At 35.5% G+C, this 24,617-nt stretch overlaps 2 protein-coding genes across 2 annotated transcripts; both read left to right on the top strand.

Moving 5' to 3' along the window:
* The first annotated feature begins 1,382 nt into the window (after nucleotides 1-1,382).
* On the top strand, nucleotides 1,383-12,022 carry LOC113494094 (zinc finger protein 200-like). Its single transcript, XM_026872240.1, has 12 exons — nucleotides 1,383-1,576; nucleotides 1,990-2,118; nucleotides 2,618-3,349; nucleotides 3,864-3,991; nucleotides 4,360-4,434; nucleotides 4,995-5,127; nucleotides 5,649-5,758; nucleotides 5,996-6,089; nucleotides 6,205-6,336; nucleotides 6,734-6,844; nucleotides 7,022-7,137; nucleotides 11,877-12,022. The coding sequence occupies exons 1-12, from the start codon at nucleotides 1,469-1,471 to the stop codon at nucleotides 11,980-11,982; spliced, it is 1,974 nt and encodes a 657-aa protein (XP_026728041.1). The 5' UTR covers nucleotides 1,383-1,468; the 3' UTR covers nucleotides 11,983-12,022.
* A 1,240-nt stretch (nucleotides 12,023-13,262) lies between these two features.
* On the top strand, nucleotides 13,263-22,106 carry LOC113494091 (zinc finger protein 846-like). Its single transcript, XM_026872237.1, has 14 exons — nucleotides 13,263-13,676; nucleotides 14,310-14,441; nucleotides 14,709-15,344; nucleotides 15,846-15,973; nucleotides 16,497-16,571; nucleotides 16,964-17,096; nucleotides 17,623-17,744; nucleotides 18,411-18,462; nucleotides 18,670-18,692; nucleotides 19,324-19,417; nucleotides 20,188-20,310; nucleotides 20,833-20,943; nucleotides 21,366-21,481; nucleotides 21,887-22,106. Exons 1-14 carry the CDS (start codon nucleotides 13,569-13,571, stop codon nucleotides 22,032-22,034), a joined length of 2,001 nt encoding a protein of 666 aa, XP_026728038.1. The 5' UTR covers nucleotides 13,263-13,568; the 3' UTR covers nucleotides 22,035-22,106.
* The last annotated feature ends 2,511 nt before the right edge of the window (nucleotides 22,107-24,617 follow it).

Genomic DNA, 24,617 nt, shown 5'->3' on the forward strand with positions numbered 1-24,617 from the left:
CTGTAAAAAAATATTCAGGAATGATAATGAAATACTAATGATCTGTTATAAATACAAGTCGTGGCCGCAACTCGTGAAGCAGAAATGTAATACTCAATCTAAGGCCCGGTTCACATTATCTTCGGATTTAGATGTTTGCTTTAGTGTCCTCCTTTTCGTATAGTGTCATGTAGAATGCGGTATCAGTGATGCAACGGCATACTCACGCGTATTTACCGGGATTGTCCGACTCGTAGTTACATATAAAATAAATAAACGGATGATACATTTCAGTGTTCAATAGGATTTGGTAGTCTTTAGGTAGTATTCTCAAACCGAGTCCTCAAACAAAAGAGAAAAGTCGGTGCACAAACAAATGGAGGACAGTCATCCTAAACCCGCTCTTCTAAAACCTAAAATAATGTAACCCGGGCCATTATTCAAAGTCATGTGTTATGCAGTCACGGCTAATATTATTTATAGAATAATTATTTACTTGAATAAATACGGTAATAATGTAGCTACGTAAATATTTAAACTAATGCAATTAATGTAAGTGTACATTTTATAAGATTGTTTATTTAATTTACTAGTAAAGTATTATTTCTATGAGTTTGGTTTTTTTTTTTTGGTACCCTTGTTTTATCATTTTGTTTTGTTACTGGCAATGCTGACACTTAACTAGAAGAGGCTGGGAGAACCATATGGCATAACTAATAAAAGAGTTCATACACGGGGGCACAGGTTCAATATGCAGACTACACGGATAGCCGAGTGGTTGAGGTCACCAAGCCAAACCCACCGTGCACTTCGTGTCGCGGTTTCGATCCCCGCGTAGGACGAGCATTTGAGTGACCCACGGATGCTTGTTCTGAGTCTGGGTTTCATTCTGCATGTGATTTGTATGTTTATGAAACAACCCGCGACTCAAGGAATAAATTCCTTACTGATATTTGATAAGAATTTTAATCTTTGTTATCATACCTGGGTGTTTTTAGTCGGTGGAAGTCTCACATATCCCTTCCCTGTGCCCTTGGTGTAGTGTGAAGTTATTAGCGTTTCGCCCTATTAAACATCACTCACCGCCAGCAGACCCGCGCCTGCGGCCAGCGGATCATGCGGTTTCCGACACCCGGAGTGTCTAACATGGACAGAGTGAATCCCTGGGGCATTGATTATCTCTTTTGTCTCCAATCACAAGAGATAATATGTTAACATAAATAAATTTGATAAATCTATTTTTTAGGATGTATGTCGACGGTAAATAATGTTGTCTGCATTTATATTAGACGGTAAATTAAAATTGTAAAACTTGCCACAAATAAAAAGAATTGACATTGACGTCCTAGCTGCTCTGCTGACAGTTCCTTTGACAGTTCATGGCTTTACTGAAACTGTTTGTGTTTTGTTGTTTTGCTACGTTTTAATTTATAAATATACACTTTATTGTATTAAATGTTGTTATTTTGTATTGTATTTGTATAGCGTTATGTCTGACCTGGAGATTTGTCGCATCTGTGTGAGTAAAGGCGTGAGGGTGTATAATTACACGCAGTACAATTTAAAACTATATTATGAAGATATCATGAAGAAAAAGGCAAGTATTTTGTTTTACTATTTAATACTTCGTAGATTTTTATGATTAAGAGTTTACTTAGCAAAATAATTAATGCTTTACCACACGTTATTTTTCAAATGCCCTTCATCAGTACATAATAATATATTAAATAATAAATGTTTATGCAACCAAAGAGGTAATATAAAATTGAGATAAAGGTATCTTCTACCCTGTATCTCCGGTTTATGTTAAATAATTATAATAAGGCATAGTATTTATTTCTTAAAATAAAATTCATTCTAGAATAATCTTCTATATAATATATCTTTCCCAACCTATCTTAGGGTTGATTTTTAATCTTTATCTTACAATAAATTTGATGATAGATCCGAATTGCCTATACCCAAAACAAAATCACTTAGAGTTAATGTACTTTTTTTTCTCTTTGACAGATTGACGGGGATGGCTTACCAAAATATTTTTGTTTTGAATGTGCGGCCATGTTGTACAAATTCCACAAGTTCAAAGAGAAGTGCCTCACAGGACAGAGGGAACTTAGAGAACTGCTTTGGAATGAATCTGTAAGTAGCTGTCCATCTTACAACATAAAATTTTTGATTGAGATTTAAGACATGATTCCTTGGGTGGGAACAACATGAATAACAGCCTTAGTCCAAAGATTAAGAATATGGTTCTAATTCATGAGTATAGATTACCATGCCAAAGCCACTGTGTGTGATATGTAGCAGTATCATTTGCCGCATATTACAGACATGCATTTTTAAACAAACCACAACAAGGAATTTAATCCTTGTGCCATATCACAATCATTAAAGTCACATGCTTATAAAAACCCTGATTCAAGGATTGAGCCTGTGACAAGTCATGAACATGTTGTTTTGGTGTGGTGACCTATAGAACTTTTTTATCTTTGTGTATTGATGTTCCACACAAGCCAGGAAATTTAAGTTACACAGTATGCCCAAAAAAGTTCAGATATTAAACTAAAAAAATCAGTAGAGAATTATTTATTCAGTGAAAAATTAATAGAAATTATTAGAAATGCATAATTTATTACAGATCACCTCATCATCTGTGTCTTCGATAGACAGAGAAAGTAAGAATCTAACATCATCTATAGACATTGTAACAGTAAACAAAAGAGTCAAAACATATAATGTAAGAAACAGAGGGTTTACAAGAAATTTGTCAAAACAATTCCATCATTTCAAACTACCAGAAATTGAAGAAGTCAAAGTTGATTATGATAATACACCAAGAGATAAAAACCTAGAAATTGTCAAAAACGAAATGGATAACAAAGTTTTGGAATCCAAAAGTGATGAAATATTCAAAGTTGATGATGAGCAGAATTGCAGTTTAAATACGAAAGAAGAAACCACTGCCAGTTTAGATATGTACAATGGTGATGATATAAATACAGAAAGTTTTGCAGATGATGATAAAACTGAAGTCAAAAGCGAAGAACCAGATCATCAAATGATAGATGATGAAGAAAAGAACTTTGATATTCAGTTGATTGCTAATATTAATGAAAATGAAAGTAAAAAAAATATAAAAAAAGATAAAGTCAAACCCAAGAAATTTGAAGTTGTTGAAGGGACTAAAAATGATTTAGATCCTAACCATTGGTTGAAGATCAATTTGAATGAAGAGGAGGCTATGCTTGAGTTTAAAGCAAGAGCTCTAGACTCGAAATACCTGTCGGCGGCTTACAAGTGCGAGGTCTGTTTCAAAGGGTTCTCGAAAGAAGATATGCTGAACAGACATGTTAAACTAAGGCACAGTGAGGTGAGTTATAATAATCAATTTTTACCTATATTCTTTTGTATATTTCAAAAACCCATAACTTTGTTGGACCAGAAATATCTAATCAGCACAATCAGTACAGCAACGATCACCTTGCATTTTTGTTTCTTTACACATCCCACAACTCAATAGCTCGACGAATTTGCCTTGGCGATATTGGCGATATTATGTATAGATGCGGTGGCTTTGTAGTTGTATGATAGGATTCCTATGTTCTAAGTTCCTACCTGAATTTTCACAAAATAATATGAACTTTCTTCAATCTCACCACTCTGACAGTTCATACAAATGTTGAAGGGGAATGTCGTGAGGAAACCAGGATTTCAAATATTGGTATCTGTAATCGCCAAACCGTGGTGAGCAAGCATGCTGATCGATGCTGAAACCTTCCTAAGTTCCTAACATGAGAATATTGGAAGAGGCCTGTGCCCAACTCTAGGACTTATTTACTCTTAATTTTAGATAAACTTGGAACTAAAATATATATCTGTTTCAGTCTCGTGGACCGATTGACTGTCACTTTTGTCACATGCGATTCAAACTAAAATGTCACCTGACAAGGCATATTGTACAGCATTATACGAAATATAAATGTTTGAGATGTGATCTCATGTGCCCCTTGAAGTGAGTATCAGCTTTATTCAATTAGCTTTAGAGTCTATTTTCCAATATTGGAATAGTACTAGTAGTTCTAAAAAAATACGTACGTAGGAAAATACTGATTAGCTTCTAAGTTGGTCACAAAAAATAAGACCACGAATGACCAACGAAAGGAAGAAGAAAAGTCTCGGTAAATCGCGAGTCGCAATCGCTTTGCTTTGCGAAACTAGGAAAATGAAAACATATTGCAAACACTGTTATTCATCATTCTTTCTGAACTACTTTGGCTATAAAACTCAAAAAGCTAGCTTTAAAACATTAAAAGTATAGACTATCAACTTTGAACACGTTTTCTAGTCTATTCACGCGGTGTATATGAATTTATATTTCAGAAACACGGCGTTATTTCATAATGACTATCACAATGGCGTCATCAGGAAATGCATGCATTGTGGAGAGGATTTTAGGTATGTAGCCTCTACGATAATAGATTTTGACTGCGGCCAAACTGTACGAAGGACAAGGAAAAAATGCAATTGAACATTCCTTCCCACCCAGCACGCCATTAATATCCGTCATTAGACTTAGAAATAGTATGTTGCAATGGCCTTCTTTGCAAAATACAAATACATATATTTGAAAAAATCTTATTTACACGATTTGACAATTCTAACATAACTTTTTGGCTCATTTTAGAATTGAAAAAGTGCGGTGCTTACACGATTTTGAGAAGAAAAAATACCTTTTGCTCTGAGTAAAAAAAATGAAAATAGTTTTAATTGAAAACATTGTTATTGCTTCTTTACCTAAAATACATTAATGCACTAATGACAAAGTATAAAATTGAATGTATCTTTTACTTGCATTGACGTAGTCTGCTAAAATTTTAAAACATTCGATGTGTTAAGCCTTATCAAGGAGAGAAATCTTTCCAATTTTGACGGTTTGAAACGATTTATCGTCAAACTAGATCGAGATTCCATTTTGTCGATTGCCCATTATTATTTAAATATTTGTATGTGAACAGGCACTTATCTACATACTACACCCACTTGCGGACTCACCGCAGTGAGCATGTGTGCACGCTCTGCGGCGCCAGCTTTGTCAGTGTGAAAGGACTTAACATGCATAAGCGGACCATGCATGTTATTACCGCTAGTGTAAGTAACCACGATGAATAGTGATATGATATTTATAGGTAGGAGGATTCAATAGGCTACTGCGATCGGCATTCGCGCAGCGTGGAAAGCACTGGCCTCATGTCATGAGACGGTCATGTCTCGAAAGGAGGCGGCTGATCGCGCTGGGAAGATCCCAGTCGCGTCGCGTCGAGCCGCGCATGGGCATGGGCGTGACTTGCCTCCTTAACCAGGGTCTGGCAGTTAGACACGGCGGTGCATATCGCCCGCTTCGAATAGACCCACGACGGGGGGTCGCACTTCGGTTGTGACAGGTGCGACCCCAGTATGATGCGAGGAGGACGATGCTCTTTGCACGTCGGCCTTCACACACAAAGGCTGTTGTCACTATTCCAAATAAAATAGTAACGTCCTCATAATTATTTGTTACTCAACCGATTTGCTTTGATTTGGAAGCCTCAGTGTCGCGAATCCAACTCGTTCTGAAGATTGCTTGCTATCTTGCTTCTCACCAACTTAAATATCCTTTTTATTATTTCTAGAGCCCCAAAGAAGGAACCTCTTACTGCGCGCGATGCAACATGCGGTTCGACTCTCAGAAAGCTTACGAGGAACATTTGTCCCATTCTGCAATGCATGCTGAAGGTGTTGAGTGAGTACAGATATAACCGGATACCCAAACTGCACTTACGGAAGCGTGACAGCGCACTCACGGGGTATAGCTTTAAGATAGAGGTTCTCAAAAATATTTTGTATACGGCCAAATTAAAAAAAACCATGCCCTCATTTTATGACCTAATTAAAAAGCCTTTATTACTTGGAATTATATAAATTATTATATTTTTTTATATTCCCCTCGTTTTAGGCAGCATAAATGTATTCTTTCCAGAGATCTAGCAAAGGAAACGTCAGCGCAGTCAATATCAAAGCATCGTAAGAATTCTCTCAGAAGAAAGCCGAGGCAATTCACTCCGTGTCCAATAGTAAGTTTTGTTACTATCACCTTACTGACTTTGACTTCACGCGGAAGGACTCTACGCACTTATCATCAATTCTTATTTCGTTTCTTTCATATTTAAAAAGTCATTCGATTAACAGTGCAACAAGAACTTTTCAACCCAAACTGCATACAAGAAGCATCACGCAACGGAACATAAAGACGCGCCGATGCCTGCCGTAGAGAGATCCAACGTGAGGCATGTCTGTGAAATATGTGGAGTGTCTTTAGCGGTAAGTATACAGTAGCACTTGTACTCTTCATGGTCTGTTGTATTAAGGTTAAGTTAAGGGTACAACGGAATCTTATAACTAAGGCACCGCAGTCTGTCCGACCTTCCGTCCGTCTGTCACCGAACTAGATAACTAGACAGACACTATCCGTCTGTCGCCATGAACTGGATAGGTAGAACGTTGAAACTGAATATGTCAACCCTCTTGCTATTATGGTTGATAAGAAACAACCTGGCGACCGGCGGACAAACAGTGGTACCGCAGTAATAGAGTTCCGATTATTTTACACCTTTGTTCGTTTACAGGACTACAAAAACCGAAGGCCGGAGTGCCCTTTGCCTTGAAGTGGGACACAAGTGGGAACAAATAAAAGATTAATATTTTTACTATTTTCCAGGCAGGTAGTGTTGCCAGTCATTTAAACACCCACACTCGTGAGAAGTTGTACACTTGTAGTACATGTGGCATGCAGTTCAATAGCAAAAGTAGCATGTATCGACATCAGCTGGTGAGTTATACAAACAGACATTCTGAGAAGCAACATTGTGACAAATATATATTTGGTTGTTTTTCCTTTACACGAAATATAATGATTTGTTAAAAATATTTGTTTTCAACTTTATTTTATTATTGCCTTGCATTAAGAGATGTTAAGTACTATCACTGAAAGTATAAACTATTTCAGACACATACTGGTGAGAAGCCCTTCGGTTGCACTCTGTGCGATAAAAGGTTTACACAGAAATGCAGCATGAAGCTCCACTATCGAACATTTCATCTCAAAGAGCCCTATCCCAAAAGGTGCGTATTAATCACAGTTCGCGAGGAGTCTTGCTACCGTAAAGACGTTGTTGTTTTAATATTTCTGTATTCGCGAATTAAACATTATCGCCACTCGATTTTATGATTAATTAACCATACAAATAAGAACTACTCTTGAGTGATAGAACATTGTGACTTTTTTGTGAAAATAGTGGCATAGCGTGCACCGCAAGCGCCGAGGTAAGCTCCTCCTCACCTCGGGGGAAAGAGACGGGCTGCATTTCAAAAATATTCGTCACGCTTACACGTTCGAGCTCCTCGTGCTTACTTGCATTTGTACTGATTATCATCTACCGCTGAATTCTGCGAGTTTCATCTTTATTATCTTGGCAATATGGACTGTCAAAAATGCAAAAAGACCCTATCGAAAAAAGGATCGCACTTTATGTGCCAAGGGCCTTGTCAAGGAACATTCCATCGAACTTGCGTAAAGGGATTAGCTGCTGACTTGAAAGCTGGAAGAAATAGGATCTATTGCAATAACTGTGAAGATGAGGGAACGGACGAGGACGAACCAGAACCGGAGGAAGAGGTCCAAGACCTTGCAAAAATCCTAAAGGACATCCAAAAGAAGGTCGGCGCTATTCCTGGATTACAAAAGCATCTCGATACTATTAAACATAGCATCAGTGTACTTTCTGATAAATACGATAGTCTTCTAACAGCGCATGAGCAATCCAAGGATAAAATTATAAAGCTCGAGAAATCGACCGTGACCTTAAGTAACAAGTGCGTTTATTTGGAGAAGTGTAACCTCGCATTAGAACAAAAAATTAACGATCTTGAACAATCTTCACGCAAGCAAAATATTGAAATAGTTGGAGTAGAATACTTGCCGGGTGAGAATTTAAAAGAGCTAGTATCTAATATCGGTAACAAAATAGGTGCCAGTGTCAACGACATAGAATGGGCAAGGCGGAGCCGACCACCAAAACAAGGAGTGAAACCAGCTTCCATAATTGTGGGATTTAAATCATCAGGATCTGAATGCAGGAGTAACTGGCTCGAGAGACGTCGTCAGTTAAACGAAAAAACCATCACCAGCAACACTATTGTCGCAGGCGGGTCAATGATGAACAAAATATATATCAATGAGGACCTTATCCCGTCTACAAGAGCGTTGCTATGGAATGCGAAAACACAACTTCATGGTATATATAAGTACATATGGGTATCTAATGGTAAAATATTAGTGAAAAAAGCAGAAGGTGATAAATCCATATTGTTGAGGGTAAACAGCGATATAACTGATTTATTAAAAACAAAGTAATTTTGAATAAATAATTGTCTCTCGTTTAATAATATTATATTTGTAGTAAGTGGGTAACCTAGTTTAAATCTTTGTAGTCAAAATTCGCGGACCTCACCAATCTCGATTTTATAACCGATAATACAGTTAATTACAATAGTGTTGATGACATTCCCAGTTGGATTAGACCATTTCAAAACAAAAACACTCTTAGTATACTACATGTAAATATTCGTTCAATACCAAAACATTTTAGTGAGTTATTAGTATCTTTAAGCAATAGTTTGAGTCAGTTGGACATAATAGTTATAACAGAACCCAACGTAAACTATTCTCTGTTATCGTTTTATAAAATTAAGGGGTACAACATAAATAGTTATACCCGAACTGACCGCAGCGGTGGTGGTGTGTTGGTGTATACGCGCAATGAGCTTGGTGCGAGTGTGTGTGACGCACCTGCATCGAGAATGCGAACGGCGGAGTGCGTTTCCATTACACTAAATTATTTTGGCGAACAAATATACATTATTTCCATTTATAGACCTCCAAAAATTAATAGACAAGATAAATTAAAACAGTTTCTTGTAGAACTTCGTGGATTATTACAAACACTACCCCGTAATATAAAAGTTATTTTTTGTGGTGATATAAATATAAACATATTAAATACTATTGATCAACATGTCATTTCATACGAAAACTTATTATCTGAGTATGGATTCACAAAATGTATAAAGGATATTACTAGAAAGGAAATTGTATGTGGTAAGACGGTACAATCCTGCATTGATCATATATACATTAGAGCAAATAATGTATCTATTAATTCAGCCGTAATTAAACATAAAATATCGGACCATTATTTCATATCAGCTATAGTGGAGTGGACACGCGCACCGTCGATGCGCTCGTCGCATTATCACGCGGGTAGTTGCGAGCGTGTACCTACCAACTCCAAGCGAGTGCTTGACAATAACATGGTTAGACAAAGATTATTACGCACAGATTTTGAAAGTCTCCTATCAATTGAATGCCCGCGTATATTGTATAGTGCGTTCTGTCAAATATTTACCGATATTTACAATGAATGTTATAAGACAGTGATTATAAATAATAATAGGGTTAGAAATTGTAAAGGGTGGATCAATAATTATTTAAAGACCATGATAAAGGAGAGAGACAGATTGTTTGGAGTATGGAGTAATGAACCAAAAAATATGTTAAAACGACTTATATATACCAAATACAGAAATAAATGTCAAAAGGCTATTAATAGGAGTAAAAATAGATACGATAAGAAATGTATATTAGATTGTAACAATAACATAAAGAAGTTGTGGGAAAAAATTAACAGCTTTTTAGGAAAAGACAGAAAACCATTAGATAACTCAATAATTTTAAATATGGGTAGGATAGGAACTGCTAAAGAAATTAGTAATAATTTTGCGATAACGTTTACGGAGGAAATTGAAAAATTAAAACATCATTGTAACGAAACGTGGTTAGACAGAAAGCAGTACATAAAGAACACAAATACAAGTATGAGATGGCAACCAGTTGATAGCAAATATTTGATAGACATAATTAAAAACATGAACAGTAATAAATCTCCGGGCGTTGACCAAGTCCGTATGTCTGATGTAATATTTGTTGCAGATAAGGTGAGCCCTGTGCTGGCCAAACTTATAAACCTATCGATTAAAAAATATACATTTCCTGAAAAATTAAAACAGGCGATAGTCCGTCCAATATATAAGAAAGGAGATCATAAAGATACATCTAATTACAGACCCATAGCAATATTATCAAGCATAGATAAAATCATGGAAAAATGTATAGTTAAACAGATTGGGTCATATTTACAACAAAACAATATTGTTAACGAAGGTCAACATGGGTTTTTAAAAGGAAAAAGTACAAACACATTGTTATCTAAATTTACTAACGATATCAATAATCATTTAGAACATAAGAAATTCGTAATAGCAATATTTTTTGATTATAAAAAAGCATTTGATACTTTAGAAAAAAATACATTACTTAACGCAATGGATGAGTGTGGTGTGAGAGGGCCATTGAACAGTTGGTTCCGTGACTATCTCACAGCGCGCTCGTACCAAGTTAAGGTGTGTGATGCTCTTAGTGATAGGATGGATGTGCAGAGCGGGGTGCCCCAGGGCTCCGGGTGTGGTCCTCTCTGTTACGTAATGCATGTAAATAGTTTAAATAATGTGCTACGACACTCCTCGGCATTTATGTACGCGGATGACCTCTGTATTTATTGTGCTGGCACGAATATCTCTAATACATGTCAAATAGTACAACAGGATATTGATGCAGTAGTGAAATGGTCGCATGATAATGGTCTAATCCTAAATGCAGAGAAAACAAAACAATTAACCATTCGCTCCCCTTATTTACAACTTTCTGTTTCACCTCCGAATTTAATAACACACGAGTATTCATGCCTACATAATAACCTAATTAATAATTGTAAATGTAAAACTATCGAAATTGTCAAATCGGTAAGGTATCTTGGTGTCATAATAGACGAAAGTTTCTCTTGGGCTAACCATATAGAATACATTTGTGATAAGTTAAGAATACTGTTAAGTAAATTTTACCATTTATCATTTAAAGTTCCTATTAAAATATTAAGATGTATATACTTATCTTTAGTCGAATCTATTATTAGTTATGCTCTAGACAGCTATGGTCTTACATTTAAAACAAACATAAATAAAATAGAAACCCTGCAAATAAGATTCCTTAAATTATTAGTAACAAAAAAGACTAAATTAAATTGTAAAGGCGACTATTTCAAATTATTCAAAATCTGTAATATCTTACCTGTTAGCCTAAAACACAAATTCCTCTTCGCTGTAAACAACCATGGCAGTATAGAGCATAACCTATCATGTGTAACCAACAACCATAATACCAGGTCGATGGCTACTGGTAAATTTAATGTACCCAGAGTTAGAAACTACTTTGGAGATAGAACTGTGAAAAAGAGACTACCATATATCCTGAATGGTTTACCTGAGGATATTAGACAGGATAAAAACAAAAATATTTTTAAGAGAAAATTAAGAAAATATCTTTTAAATTTATGTACTTAGTCTAGTTATACCCAATATTTTAGTATATTAATACAACGTAAGCATAATTATATAGTAAGCAACTCCTCGCCCGCAGACAAACCGATAAACCGGTTTTGTGGGAACTATGTTAAAGATATTATGTAATTGTGCAATAAATAAATAATAAAAAAAAAAAAAAAAAAATAAAAGAACGAGGTTATGCAAAGTTGCTAAAATCATAAATTTGTTGGGTGGCAAAATAAGTTGTGAGAGAACCCACCCTAACATTTATTTGTCACTAACCAATTATTTAAGCGTATTTAAATAACTATTACTTGACTTAATTACATCTGCCTAACTTTTTACCTATGTCTTTTTTTATGCAGAAATAGACGGAAAAAGGTCGGGAGTCCACACGAAACATCGTTGTTTGAAGATTATAGGACCGAGGAGGATTCTGAAGACAATCTGAAGGTCAACAGATGGCGTTAAAGACATATATTACTTTATAAATAAATATTGTACAAGCCGCCTAAAATTTTATTTTCTCTACCCGTGTTCTCTACCCCCTATTCTTGAGGTACCATACCAAAAGACGAAACTGCATCCATTGTTCATGAGATACAGCCTGGTAATTGACAGCTCTCGTCTGTCACCCACACAGCGTAACCAACAGCAGTTAAATTTTCATAGACGATGTCATTATTTGCTATAAAATATATTATATTTATCATTTTTTGGTATTTTTATTTAATGGTTTATTTTATTAGATGCCCGATTACCCCAGACCCTTACAAACATGTCTGTGACAATTGACGGCTATAGTGGTAACCTAATTATACCTACCGGCACAGATCTTGAGCGCTCGCCGGAAGAGTGGGGATTGCTTTGCACATCGTAAAAGAAAACGCCAATCAATTGTGCGTATTCGTCGTCTTGAGGTGCATGCAACTGCAGCAAAAAAAGGAATTTCAACCAATCACGAGTAACGGCTATGACTTTATGCCTAAAAGGGACCCAAAAATCACTTCTGCGCAGGTGAAGGTCAGCGCTCAAGATCCGTGCTGGTAACTATACCAAGTAGATATATCTAGGGTTCGATAGAATTTGCAGAATCATGCATACCACTCCACTTTTCCCGGCGAGGAGAGTATCTATGTGAATATTTTCTAGTAAGTATAGGAAAAAAGGCGGGGTTTTTATATTTTTTTGTAAAAATGTTTACATTTTTCTTTATTAGGTATAATACTTAACTACCCCATAAAACGTTACACAGTTTTTTAACCAATTGTGTTACATGTCGTCTACCGCAATTGGCGGGAAAAAAGATTTTAATAAAACTATTGAGTAAGGTACTTACCTACAGACTCTGTCTGTACCCATCTCAAATTGCACAACACTCACAACAACACTAATTTAAAAGTTACAAAATCAGTTAACTTCAGTAATTACTAATAATATATTAATATAATTAATTTTACATAATCAAATCCTATCAATGGGCTGCCTTTTCTAAATCCACAATTCCACAGATTTCCACACGATGAAAGCCGAATTTTTAATATCGCATGTTCTTTTTTCGAAAAATGGCGCCACTGCGCTGCCGCTGTCGCCTTTTGTCCGTTCTTTGTTACGAGTGTCAATTATGGTGTTTTGTTATAATATTGTTTATTAATAATAATCAAAGAATCATTAAAAAATCCTATAATGCTAAAATGAATTAATATAAATAATAATATGTAAAAATTCTGATATTAAATATTTTTATGGGGATCGAAACGAAATTGACAGCAGCATTTGACTTTGACAAATAAACAATGATGGCCGTGTCTTGATGTGCGGTGTCTCTGTGTACAATTTAATGTTTACAAAAATATAATTTATTGATAGTTTCTATTCGTTTATTGTTTCGTCGATTTATTGTTTTTACGTCGTTATGCGTGGCAACGTTCTTTCCTGTAACGGAGCTAGGCACAAGACCTGTGATTTTTCGTGACACTGACTAAAGCCACAGCTGTACAGCCAAAGGCTTAAAAAAGTATTAATAATTGCCTTTTAGGTTCTTAAAACATAGTAAAATGTCTCAATTAAAAGTGTGTAGGATATGTCTGAGAACAGAGGCGAAAACGTATCATTTTAATTTGTATCAGCTCAAATGTTATTATGAAGAAGTCACAGCTTTAAAAGTAAGTAAAATTTTGTTAATATCCTATAAAATTCTCTTACTCCGTTTCTTTAGGTAGTTAAACAATGGTAAACTTTATTAAATTTTGTGTAACAATCTTGGTATGCTTTTGATTAAGCTAATGCTGCTTAATAAGAAATGATAAAACAATATTAATAGTACCTTAAGTCTTAACAAATGGAGACCAGCTAACAAGTGCGCTTTATACTTGATAGAGTGGTATTGTTCAGATTAATATATCAAGACAATCACAAACGAAGTTCCCATTCTATCAGGAAAATAACCTTTAAAATTAGTTAAGCACTTTCTGATTAATTTCTAAGACATTGATGTGCCAAGTGTGATTTATTTATTTATTTATTAGGTATACCAACAGCATAACATACATATTTAACAAATTAGAAATTAAGTAACATAGTGTCTCGTATGCATGCCTATTATAGGTACACACAGCATTTATATTATAGGTGTACTAAGGTGCGATGGCGTTTATTAACATTTATTTTGGTCAACTTCTTATTGGACACAATGGTATTATGGACATTAAACATAGCATAAAAAGTAATGTGTATGTTTATTTTCACCTTTAGCTTATTCATTATAAAGTTTTAATTCCCATTGTCCTTTTAAACAGGTGAATGAAGAGGATGGTCTACCACAACACTTCTGCTATGAGTGTGCAACAATATTGACTAAATTTCATAAGTTTAAAGAGAAGTGTTACTACGGACAGAAGCTGCTCAAAGAAATGCTATGGAGAGGACCTGTGAGTAACAACCTTTTACTTACAATAATTTACATGTAAAACTATTAATAAATAATTAATGCAGTTTAATATTTTGAGATGTTACTGTTCTATAGCTTTTTTAACCCTTGCTGTTAAATTTTCAAACGTAAGTCAATTTATTTCTGCACATGCTTTATTTTTTGTTTATAATAAGAAAAATTTAATCCCTTACTGATCAATCAATCATAAATCTTGCGAATTTATGATAAGGAAATAATAATGAAACCAATTCAATAATCTTTCCAGATAACCTACGAAGCAATATACAAAATAGACCGCAAAGATACAATGTTACAATCACCAGTACAAGTAGTCACATTTACGGACCACATCAAAACATACTTCACCACAGATAGCCAAGAAGTGGTAAACTTTGACGAAGATAAAATCATTGAAAAGATTGAAGCGAATTATTTCAGTGATACTTCATTAACTGATGGTGAAGACCCGGTAGACTTTCTCCATAACGAAAAGATATTTGAAGCAGACATCTTTGATGAAAAAAAGAAACTTGATAAGGATACAACTGTAGAAGAAAACGCTGAAAAGATAGAAACCGAAGTATTGAAAGACTTGGAACCAATATTCAGCCCTAAAGCAGTTTATGTTGACAGTGAAAAAGGTTTAATAGATGTCAAATGTGAGAATTTAAAAAATAAAAAGGATAAGAATAGTAAGAATTGGATCAAAAGTTTACATAAGGTATTGGATGAGAATAACTGGAAAATTTATGTTTTAACCGAGGAAGAAGCTTTGAAGAATTTTAGAGCAAGAGCTGAGGATACAAAATATGTGAATGCTCCATTTAAGTGTAAAGATTGCTTTAAATGGTTCACTAAGAAGGATATACTGAATAGGCATATCATGTTGAGACATGTTGAGGCAAGTAAATAAGTATTAAGAAAATATCCAATTATTTAAGAGTTTTATTGCTTTAGCAAATAACTGCACACAATTTTTTCAATACAATTGCATCAAAAGGTACAAAAAAAAGGTTATATTTATTCTGCTTTTAGGGTACCATTCCCTAAAGATGGAAAAGGGTCTTTATTGCTATTATAGCCACATTACCTACATATAATATTCGAAAATCGTAATACATATTATCAGTAGTAACTATTATAACTCACGAAATCCAGTCACTTGTCAGACAGCTGAGTCTTAGTAATTAGATGAGTTTTACCATTTGAGAACAAACCAAAGCAATGTATTAAAAACCTGCTTTCTTTTCTTTCTATAAAGCACCCACAGATTCATCCAAGTTTTCCCATTGAAAAATATATAAAACAATCAATTTTCAACAATAAAATCCCTTATAAATAAACTCTTTTTTCGAAAACATACTTGCTACTCTTAATTTATTCATTTGTATTGATTGATCAGTCTTTAGGTTCGTACGAATGTCGCTTCTGCCGGATGCGGTTCAAACTGGGCTGCTATCTCCGAAAGCACATGAGACAACACTACACCAAGTTTGAGTGTCTTCGATGCCATTTAGTATGCCCTTTAGAGTAAGTATCACTATGTCTTTATTTGTATTATAAAGTAATTAAATTAGATCAAAGGACTATGTAAGGTATAAGGTCTGATACCAAGTTATACATGAAATGATAATAATAATATTAAAGCAACACCACCAGTCCCAAATTCAGACCGCTAACAAATATACTTAGAGATTTCTAGATACTCGTAAATTATAGATGTAGGTAATAGATTCAGACACAGGACAAATTAGAGAGCGTATCACAAAATTTGTCCTGGGTGGGAATCGAACCCGTGTTCTCCAGTATCATATAGAAGTCAGGGCCACTAAACACCAATAGGGTAGTTGGTGTTACGAAAGCTGGCGCTTGTTTTGTAGTCCCAATGAAATTAGAGCGAGCTAATTATGTGTAATTATTTGATTACAAACGGTAACATCGAGCGAAATAAAACACCGCCATAACACGATACAAATGGGATCTTTGTTTTAGCAAATCAATTACTCCTGAAATGTATATTTCTTAACCATGGTAATTTTGTTTATTGTTTCAGAACTTCAGCAGTCCTTCACGATGAATATCACAGTGGTGTAACAAAAAAGTGCACTTATTGCGATGAGGAATTCAGGTAATCACATTACGAAGTTTCACTTATTACGCGCAGAGAGACTCTACCTACCCTATTCTTTTACTATTTTTGAAATTAATAAGAGTTTTAGACCAAGGTCAGCAATATAACGAAAAACTTCATCCTACCTATCTGCCTAGTCTATAACTAGTCACTATATGCACGGGTAGCCGAGTGGTTGAGGTAACCGCGCGTCGTGTCGCGGGTTCGTTCCCCGCGTTGGACAAGCATTTGTGCGATCCACGAATGCTTGTTATGAGTCTGGGTGTCATTGTGCATGTGATTTTTATGTTTGTGAAACCCCGCGACACAAGGATTAAATTGCTTAGTGCGGAAGACGTTTTTAAAAAAACCAAAAAGAAAAGAAAAATATTTGTCTCTCCGTGTATCAGACACTCGTCCACATACTACACCCACTTGCGCACTCACCGCAGTGAGCATGTGTGCACGCTCTGCGGCGCCAGCTTCGTCAGTAAGGCGGGGCTCAAGCAACACCAGAGGGTCAAACATATTATAGTCGATATCGTAAGTAATTATTTAATTTAGTTGTAATACTTATTTAGTCAATATCACAATGGTCGTACCCCTTATAATGTTGAAAGAAAAAAGATCTAGTAAAGCTGTGATTTTGCTGAATCTCATTGAATGTTACACTTTAAATTACTTCTACTAATCTCCAGTGTCTTGCTTGCTTGCTGGACTAACCGCCGCCGTGACTGAAAATCGGTCAGGGAATTATTATTTTTATTCCTTTTGCGGGTGACATTTTGTTAATTATATTGCGTAATCATTTCCACAATTCTTACGACTTAAACTCAAGACCCGTAGTGTAAATAAAACGAGCCTCTTACTAAAAAAAATAATTTTCTAAATCTGTTGATTGAAACCGGTTTTCTATCCCTTCCTCACTTAAACTTATGTTACTAATGTAAATATATTTTTAACATCTAACGCTCCCAAAGTGCCTTTTTATACCTACTGTGCACAAAATCTTCAACATTACAATTTCAACTCTAACACATAATACATAAAGTTCAAAATCCCATACCAGGAGAGCCCGGACGACGATGAAGAGGTGAACACGTTTTGCGAACGCTGCGACATACGCTTTGAAACCCGGAAAGCTTATGAAGAACATCTGTTCCAGTCTGCTTTACATGATGACCATGAGGGGTATGTAGGGAATATCTTACTAATATTATAAAGGTGGCCTTTGCCCAGCTGTGGGACACAGCGGTCTAGATAAAAAACAAATTATAAACGTGAAAGGTTGTTTGGATGTATGGATGTTTGTATCTCTTTGACGCAAAATTGCTGTACGGATTTGGACGAATTTTGGTACACATATTATAAGTGGTTTATAAGTGGCATGATTTTTTATTTGTTGCGGGTGGATGCTGGCTATAGCTAGTTATAAATGGTACTAGCATTGCTCTAGACTTCGTCCGCCTGGATGTTGGCTGGACCTGAAAAAATATAACTTTAACGCAGACTGATAAAAGTACCCCTGTTTGTTGTCCGAAGAGTCAGCTACGTCTGTACCAAATTGTATCCAAATCGGCCATGCCGTTTAAGCAAGGGGTTACAAATGCACGTATAAACACAAACATACACACACAGACACACACTTTCGTATTTACAATATTATTGTCACGATACCATGGATAGCTGGTATAATCACCAAGCCCCACTGAAAGCGACGTGTCGCGAGTTCGAGTCCCACGATCTTTTGACCCTGATTTACCGATGCACCAATAGTACCTAGCTTCAAAATTCAGCTTACCTACAATATCTGTTTATTCCGATCTAACGATGTAATGAAAGTTTATTTTTCCCCAGGATTTCCAAAACTGTAAATAAAAAGATACTAGGAAAGAAAGAACAAGCGAAGGTCAGTAAATAACCACTTTATATAATTATATATCTTACTACAAGCATCATCTGTAAATATATGTAGTTAATTCCGAATAATTTTAAATATTACTTCCTCTTATTTACTACTAAAGTCGCTATAATCCCAACAACAAAATTTAGATTCTCTACTGCAAGATTTTTAATTATTTTATTATCAATACATTCACACTGACTTCATTTTCAGATTGCGAAGCGCATAAGGAGACGGTAAGTCTAAAATATAGTGTAAATACATTTTAATCAGTTACGTTTCGTCTACTGCATTTAAAAATATTAATTATTGCTTTTGTAAAATTATCTTTTCTACAAATGCGATTTTTTTTCAAAAGTAGTATTGCGTCCTTATAAAGTTAGTTAATATAAATATATGATAACTAGCTTTTCGCCCGCGCCTTCGCCCGCGTCGAGGTCGGTTATATCGCGTTTCCAAGAGAACTCTTCAAAAGTTCGGGATAAAAACTATCCTATGTTCTTTCTCAAGGTCAAATATATGTCTGTACCAAATTTCATTAAAATCAGTTCACTGGCTTAGACGTGAAAGCGTAACAGACAGACGGACTGATAGAGTTACTTTCACATTTATAATATTAGTAGGGATTGCTTTTGTAAAAGTCTATTTTCTAAAAATACGATTACTTTCAAAGGTGGTAGTGGGCCCTCCCCCTGGGCCCCTGGTTTCTGATCCTTATTTAGTTAATTAATAAACATATAATACTAATATAATAATTAACAGCCTGTAAGTCCAACAACCAAAGTTAAACTTGTATCACTAATATCGTCTCTTATTAACCTATACATGTATTCATAATCATAATATTGGAATAAAACCTTTTTACAGGGAAACAGTTGCCGATGTGTTCAGTATAACGACAGAACCGAAGCCGAAGAAAAAAATGAGGAGAAAACACAAAAAACCGACGACTTGTCATCAAGTAAGATATAAATTTTATGAATGTTTTTTTTTTAATTTTTCTGTAGTTGTCATTTTATTTTTAGCATTATATTATTTACTAACTGTCGCCCGCGACTTCGTCCCCGTGGGTAGAAGATATAAGTTATGACAGGGTCCATATTGAACTCTAACTGCTATTTATTATCTACCATCTCTGTAACATATGGAATGCAATAAACCTGCCCTGTTTTTTTCACATTTTCCATTGTATCTTCGCTCCTATTAGTCGCAGCGTGATGTTTTATAGCGTATAGCCTTCCTCGGTGAATGACCTATTCAACACAAACAGATTTTTGCAATTTGAACCAGTAGTTCCTGAGATTAGCGCGTTCAAACAAACAAACTCTTCAGCTTCATATATTAGTATAGATTACTGCCACCAAAAAGGGCCTGTGGATGATGATAAGTAAATTGTTTCAATATGCTTTTGTCCTCGCGCCCTTACCAAGTATATTACGGTAACTTCAATAGGAGACTGAACTACAGACTGACACTTTAGATTTTAATATTGTATAAGTAAATTGTTTTACGTTCAAAAGTGCCATATACTGGTCTAATTTAAATAAAAATTTTGACTTTTATATAACGTTATCCAAATCATTCGTTAATTAAATTCAATCGATAGTCAAATCTTATCAAAACTATTTTAGCCGTTTAGGCAGGAAGAGATACAAACGCACCTACATGTAACACATACACAGACACACAAACCTAGAAGCTTTTTCCTTTATAATATTTGTATGTTTACAGTGTGGCAAACATTTCAATACACAAGCGGAATGTTTAAAGCACCACCTGGCGGAACATCCGCGCACTTCGTTCTTCGCGCCCAGCGAGAGATACATCTGCGAGATATGTGGCTCTTCACTCGCTGTAAGTATTAATAAAAAAGTAGAAATTACAAAAATATACCCCAATTAATTAAATTAATCTTGAATTTGAATTTTATCGTAATATTGTTTTTCTGCTATCCAAAATTAGACAAGCGCCTGTACAAAGTAATAAATGTATTACTTTGTTTAGGGAGTTGTAAAATAATATATTGTATCCCCAATTTTGTGAAGGACATCTTGGACGGTTTACATCAAAAAGCTGTGAATACAGGCCATCTTAGGCCACTTTTCTACAAACAACATGATGATAATTCGACTCACCTTTCAAATGAAAAAACACAAACAAATTTCTTATAACTTATCTTTCAGTTTCAGCATCAGATTAGTTCCAATTCAGTATAATATTGTCAGGCAGTCTTTGTGAGAAAATCCTCCATTCGGAATACTGGTATCATAATACTCAAATCTTTCCCCATACGGCCAAAACCCAAGGCCCCAGCTGTGGGCATAACAGCTGATACTATAGTGTACTTGTCAATTAATATTATACTATTATCCGTAGCCAGGCAGCGTCGCCAACCACCAGAACATGCACACTCGAGAGAAGCTATTCTCCTGTGACACCTGCGGCAAACAGTTCCACGCCATCATGGGCCTTAAGCGACATCTAGTGGTGAGTTGTAGCTTTAAGATAAGACTATAGCCTTCACTTGTGTTTTCTTAGAGAACGACACACGCACTGTAAGGTCTATAGAGCCCGTGAGTGGGAAAGAGAGCGAATCACTCGAATGATTTATGACCGAGTCTCCAGCGAGATTTTAACAATATAATCTGACGGGCCTGTTGGTCTAGTGATTAGTGCCCCTGACTGCTATACCGCAGGTTGTTTGTTCGATTCACACCCAGGACAAATGTGTGATGAGCACGAACATTCGTTTTGTGTCTGGGTGTAATTTATCTATATTATGTATGTATCTATAAATATATAAATATGTTTATCAGTTTTCTAATACTCATAACACAAGCTTTGCTTAGTTTGTAACTAGATGGCGCTATGTGAAAGTTGTGGAATATTTTTTTGTATTTGTTTGACAGACTCATACAGGTGAAAAGCCGTACGCTTGTAATCTATGCGGCAAGCGTTTCACACAGAGCAACAGTATGAAGCTTCACTACCGAACTTTTCATCTCAAGGAACCTTACCCTAAAAGGTATGTACCTACAGTATTTTGAGTTCGTCAAAAACTTCAAGAAGGTTGCCTTAAACGTTTAAAGCTAACATATAGGTAGTAAGAAAGCACTGTTGCGTTGAATATTTAACGTCCATGGGGAGGGGGAAGAGAAAGAGACAGACCGAGACTCGAGAGAGAGCGATAGCGTCTCTTCTTCCGGAGTTAGTCCACGCCCTTTTTATTTTTATTACGTTTCCCACAATAAGAACCATAATTCTTGTGTCGCGGGGATTCACAAACATTCAAGTCACATGCGCAAAGACACCAAAACACTTAGAACACACAAACTCTTGTCCTATGCGGAGATCGAAACCGCGACCCGTCGCACCCTGTGTTTGGCGTCACAAAACTCTAAACTCATCTAACCGCTAATCTTCTTCACAGGAACCGCAAAAAAGTGAAAGACTTGTCAAAACCTCAGGAGTTAGAAGAGTGTATGAGCGAGAGCTCAGCATGCAGCCTCCCGGACCTGCCGCCGCCCGCCGACCTGCCGCACTCACAACACGACATGCACTACTTAACGTTAGCGTAGTACTGGGTATAAGTGTTATACGACATTTGGTTTCTCGGTACTTGAATACTTGGTCAAGAGCGAGGTAGAGTTGTGATGCTGAACTTTGTTTCATAACAAAATAAAAAGCTTTACAAATAGTTTTTTTTTAAACGACTCGCGCACTAAGGAATTTAATCCTTGTGTCCGGTGTTTCACAAACCTACAAATCACATACACACCTAAACACAGACTCTGAACAAGCATTCGTGGATCACGCATATGCTTGTCCTACGCGGGAACTTTTGGCGTGTTATCTGTTGAGGGTATCACGCCAAACCCACAGCTGAGTGGTCACTCGGCTATACGTGCAGTCAATCTAAGATCAACAGATCCAAGTTTTTTTACGGTACACGCTTTGAATGCTTTGTTCATTTATGTAACATTTCGATTTTATAAATATGAATATTTGTTTCATAATTTAAATGATAAAATAATTGATTATGGTTACTAAATACATCATAAACTTTTTATTTTTCTTTCTTTCGATTTTGAAGGGTCTACCACTTAAGGTGGTATTATTATGGTATCATATTATTATGGTTGTGAAAGCATAACAGCGCAATACACGGTAAAGCGTGGTCTCTCTCTTTCATACCTGCCATAATATTATTTAAAGACTTAGCAGTAGGCCTTGTTTCTAAATATCGGACTTCAATTGTATCGCTCTCAATCGTGCAAAGTTTTACTCCACAATGGGATCTGGAGATATCACACTGTTATGTAAATACAACCCAGTATTAATTAAGTATATGATTATCAAATATTTTACCAATCAATGCCAGTTTGTATATCGTCATTAATCTTTTGATGTGACTATTATATTATAGTTATTTATATGTTGTTTTATTTAACTCATGTTTACATGATGGATGGTGTAATTTGTGTTACCTTAGGTACAACGGACACTGAAAGAGCAGTGTCGGCAGCGTATTTATATTACAAAATATTTGTATTGTACTACGAGGGGCAGGTTCTCCTAATGCAAGCAAAAAGGTACCACTTTCTTAATTATATGTACTTTCTTAATTAATTTAAAACACAACTGACAAATGGTGAATGAAAAAATGTAAATATTGGAATTTGAAATCCACCGACCCGCAGTGAGCTACCGTATTGATCAATCGGGAAGAGGCCTGTGTCCAGCAGTAAAGGGAAGTAGGTATATAAAAACAATACTTATTATACACACGACATATCACACCCGTTTAGGATATGCGGTGTCACAGATAGAAATACAGCGGCCAAATTAAAATGGCTGGACCGAACTTGCAGAATCCTTATTTGTCTATGAACCAACGCAAGAACAGTTTTAAAGAAAGGCACAAGGGACTGACTCAAGGCAGTCAACTTATAACAAACGTCGGGATTTAAGAATATATTTAGAAGTGGTGACAAATAAAACAAATACATTTTTAAAATTATATGTACTATCGATAACTTACATTTAGATCACATAAAATACGAAAATTCTACGATAAACATCGACTATTTTCACAAACGTACTAGACTCACTGTATCTATTGAATGTCCCTTCACAGCGAGGGGCGAAACCAGAGGAAAATATTGAGCAATGTCTTGCGCAATATGTCACATCTAAATGTTCAATATAATACAATAATTATAATTAGTTTGATATCATATCATGGTATTTATTGAGTACAATAATATATTAATTCATGCATATACTTATTTAAAAGACTTAAAAACCGTCAGCTTAAAACAATAGTCCCAATGACCACTTCGATTATTTCTTTAATTTATGTTAAACACTATTTAAAAATTACGTACATACTCTATCCGTGATAGGAGTAATTTTGACAGACCATAAAATTCTCCAGAAAAGAAATTGGCGAGCATCTCGTACTGAATCATTTTAGAGACCTGTCAAAAGGTTATTCCTAAAACAGACACAGTGAACTTAGTAATTAAAAGGACACAGAAGTTAAGTTTTTATATAAACAGTATGGTCTTCTTCTAAAAGCGAGTACCGATACAAAATTATGACATGTATATTTGGGTACCTTCCAATGACAAGTATGTTTGCATTATAATTACAACAAAATATATTTCCTGTATCCTATTTATATAATTCCTGAAGATTACTAACGCTCCAGAGAGTAAAACTCATTTCTATGGACGTACAATAGCAATTTGACAGACAATATACAAATAAGAGAAAACAACAAATATTTCCTTTATAATTTTACACATGTACCTAAAGTTTTCTAAAAGTCAAGTACGTTCGCAAATAGTCTAAATACCAGAAAGATGACGTCAGATTAGCAAGTCTTTATATATAGACAGGGTTACATTGTATTAAAATTTGTAACATACATGTTTACATAAGCACTCCGTGCTTCAGTGCGATTAACTCGCGATGAAGCAGTTCTTGGAGGAGACCAGAACTGTATCATCGTGTCTTACTGGTTCCGTACCTATGGGGTAAAAACGGAACCCTATTACTGAGGCACCGCTGTGAGCCGGTCCGTCATTAGGCTGTATCTCGTTATCCGTGATAGCTAGACAAATGAAGTATATATACAGATTATGTAACTCTGTTGC

This window comes from Trichoplusia ni, chromosome 5 (assembly GCF_003590095.1).
Source record: "Trichoplusia ni isolate ovarian cell line Hi5 chromosome 5, tn1, whole genome shotgun sequence".
Classification (NCBI taxonomy): Eukaryota; Metazoa; Arthropoda; class Insecta; order Lepidoptera; family Noctuidae; genus Trichoplusia; species Trichoplusia ni.

What these genes read in the sequence shown, in the direction of transcription:
- LOC113494091 (XM_026872237.1), top strand. Translation starts at nt 13,569, where the DNA reads ATGTCTCAATTAAAAGTGTGTAGGATATGTCTGAGAACAGAGGCGAAA. An exon ending in AAATGCTATGGAGAGGACCT is followed by an intron (nt 14,442 to 14,708) that starts GTGAGTAACAAC and finishes TAATCTTTCCAG; the next exon opens with ATAACCTACGAAGCAATATA. An exon ending in TATGTGGCTCTTCACTCGCT is followed by an intron (nt 20,311 to 20,832) that starts GTAAGTATTAAT and finishes TATTATCCGTAG; the next exon opens with CCAGGCAGCGTCGCCAACCA.
- LOC113494094 (XM_026872240.1), top strand. Translation starts at nt 1,469, where the DNA reads ATGTCTGACCTGGAGATTTGTCGCATCTGTGTGAGTAAAGGCGTGAGG. An exon ending in AAGATATCATGAAGAAAAAG is followed by an intron (nt 1,577 to 1,989) that starts GCAAGTATTTTG and finishes TCTCTTTGACAG; the next exon opens with ATTGACGGGGATGGCTTACC. An exon ending in AACTGCTTTGGAATGAATCT is followed by an intron (nt 2,119 to 2,617) that starts GTAAGTAGCTGT and finishes AATTTATTACAG; the next exon opens with ATCACCTCATCATCTGTGTC.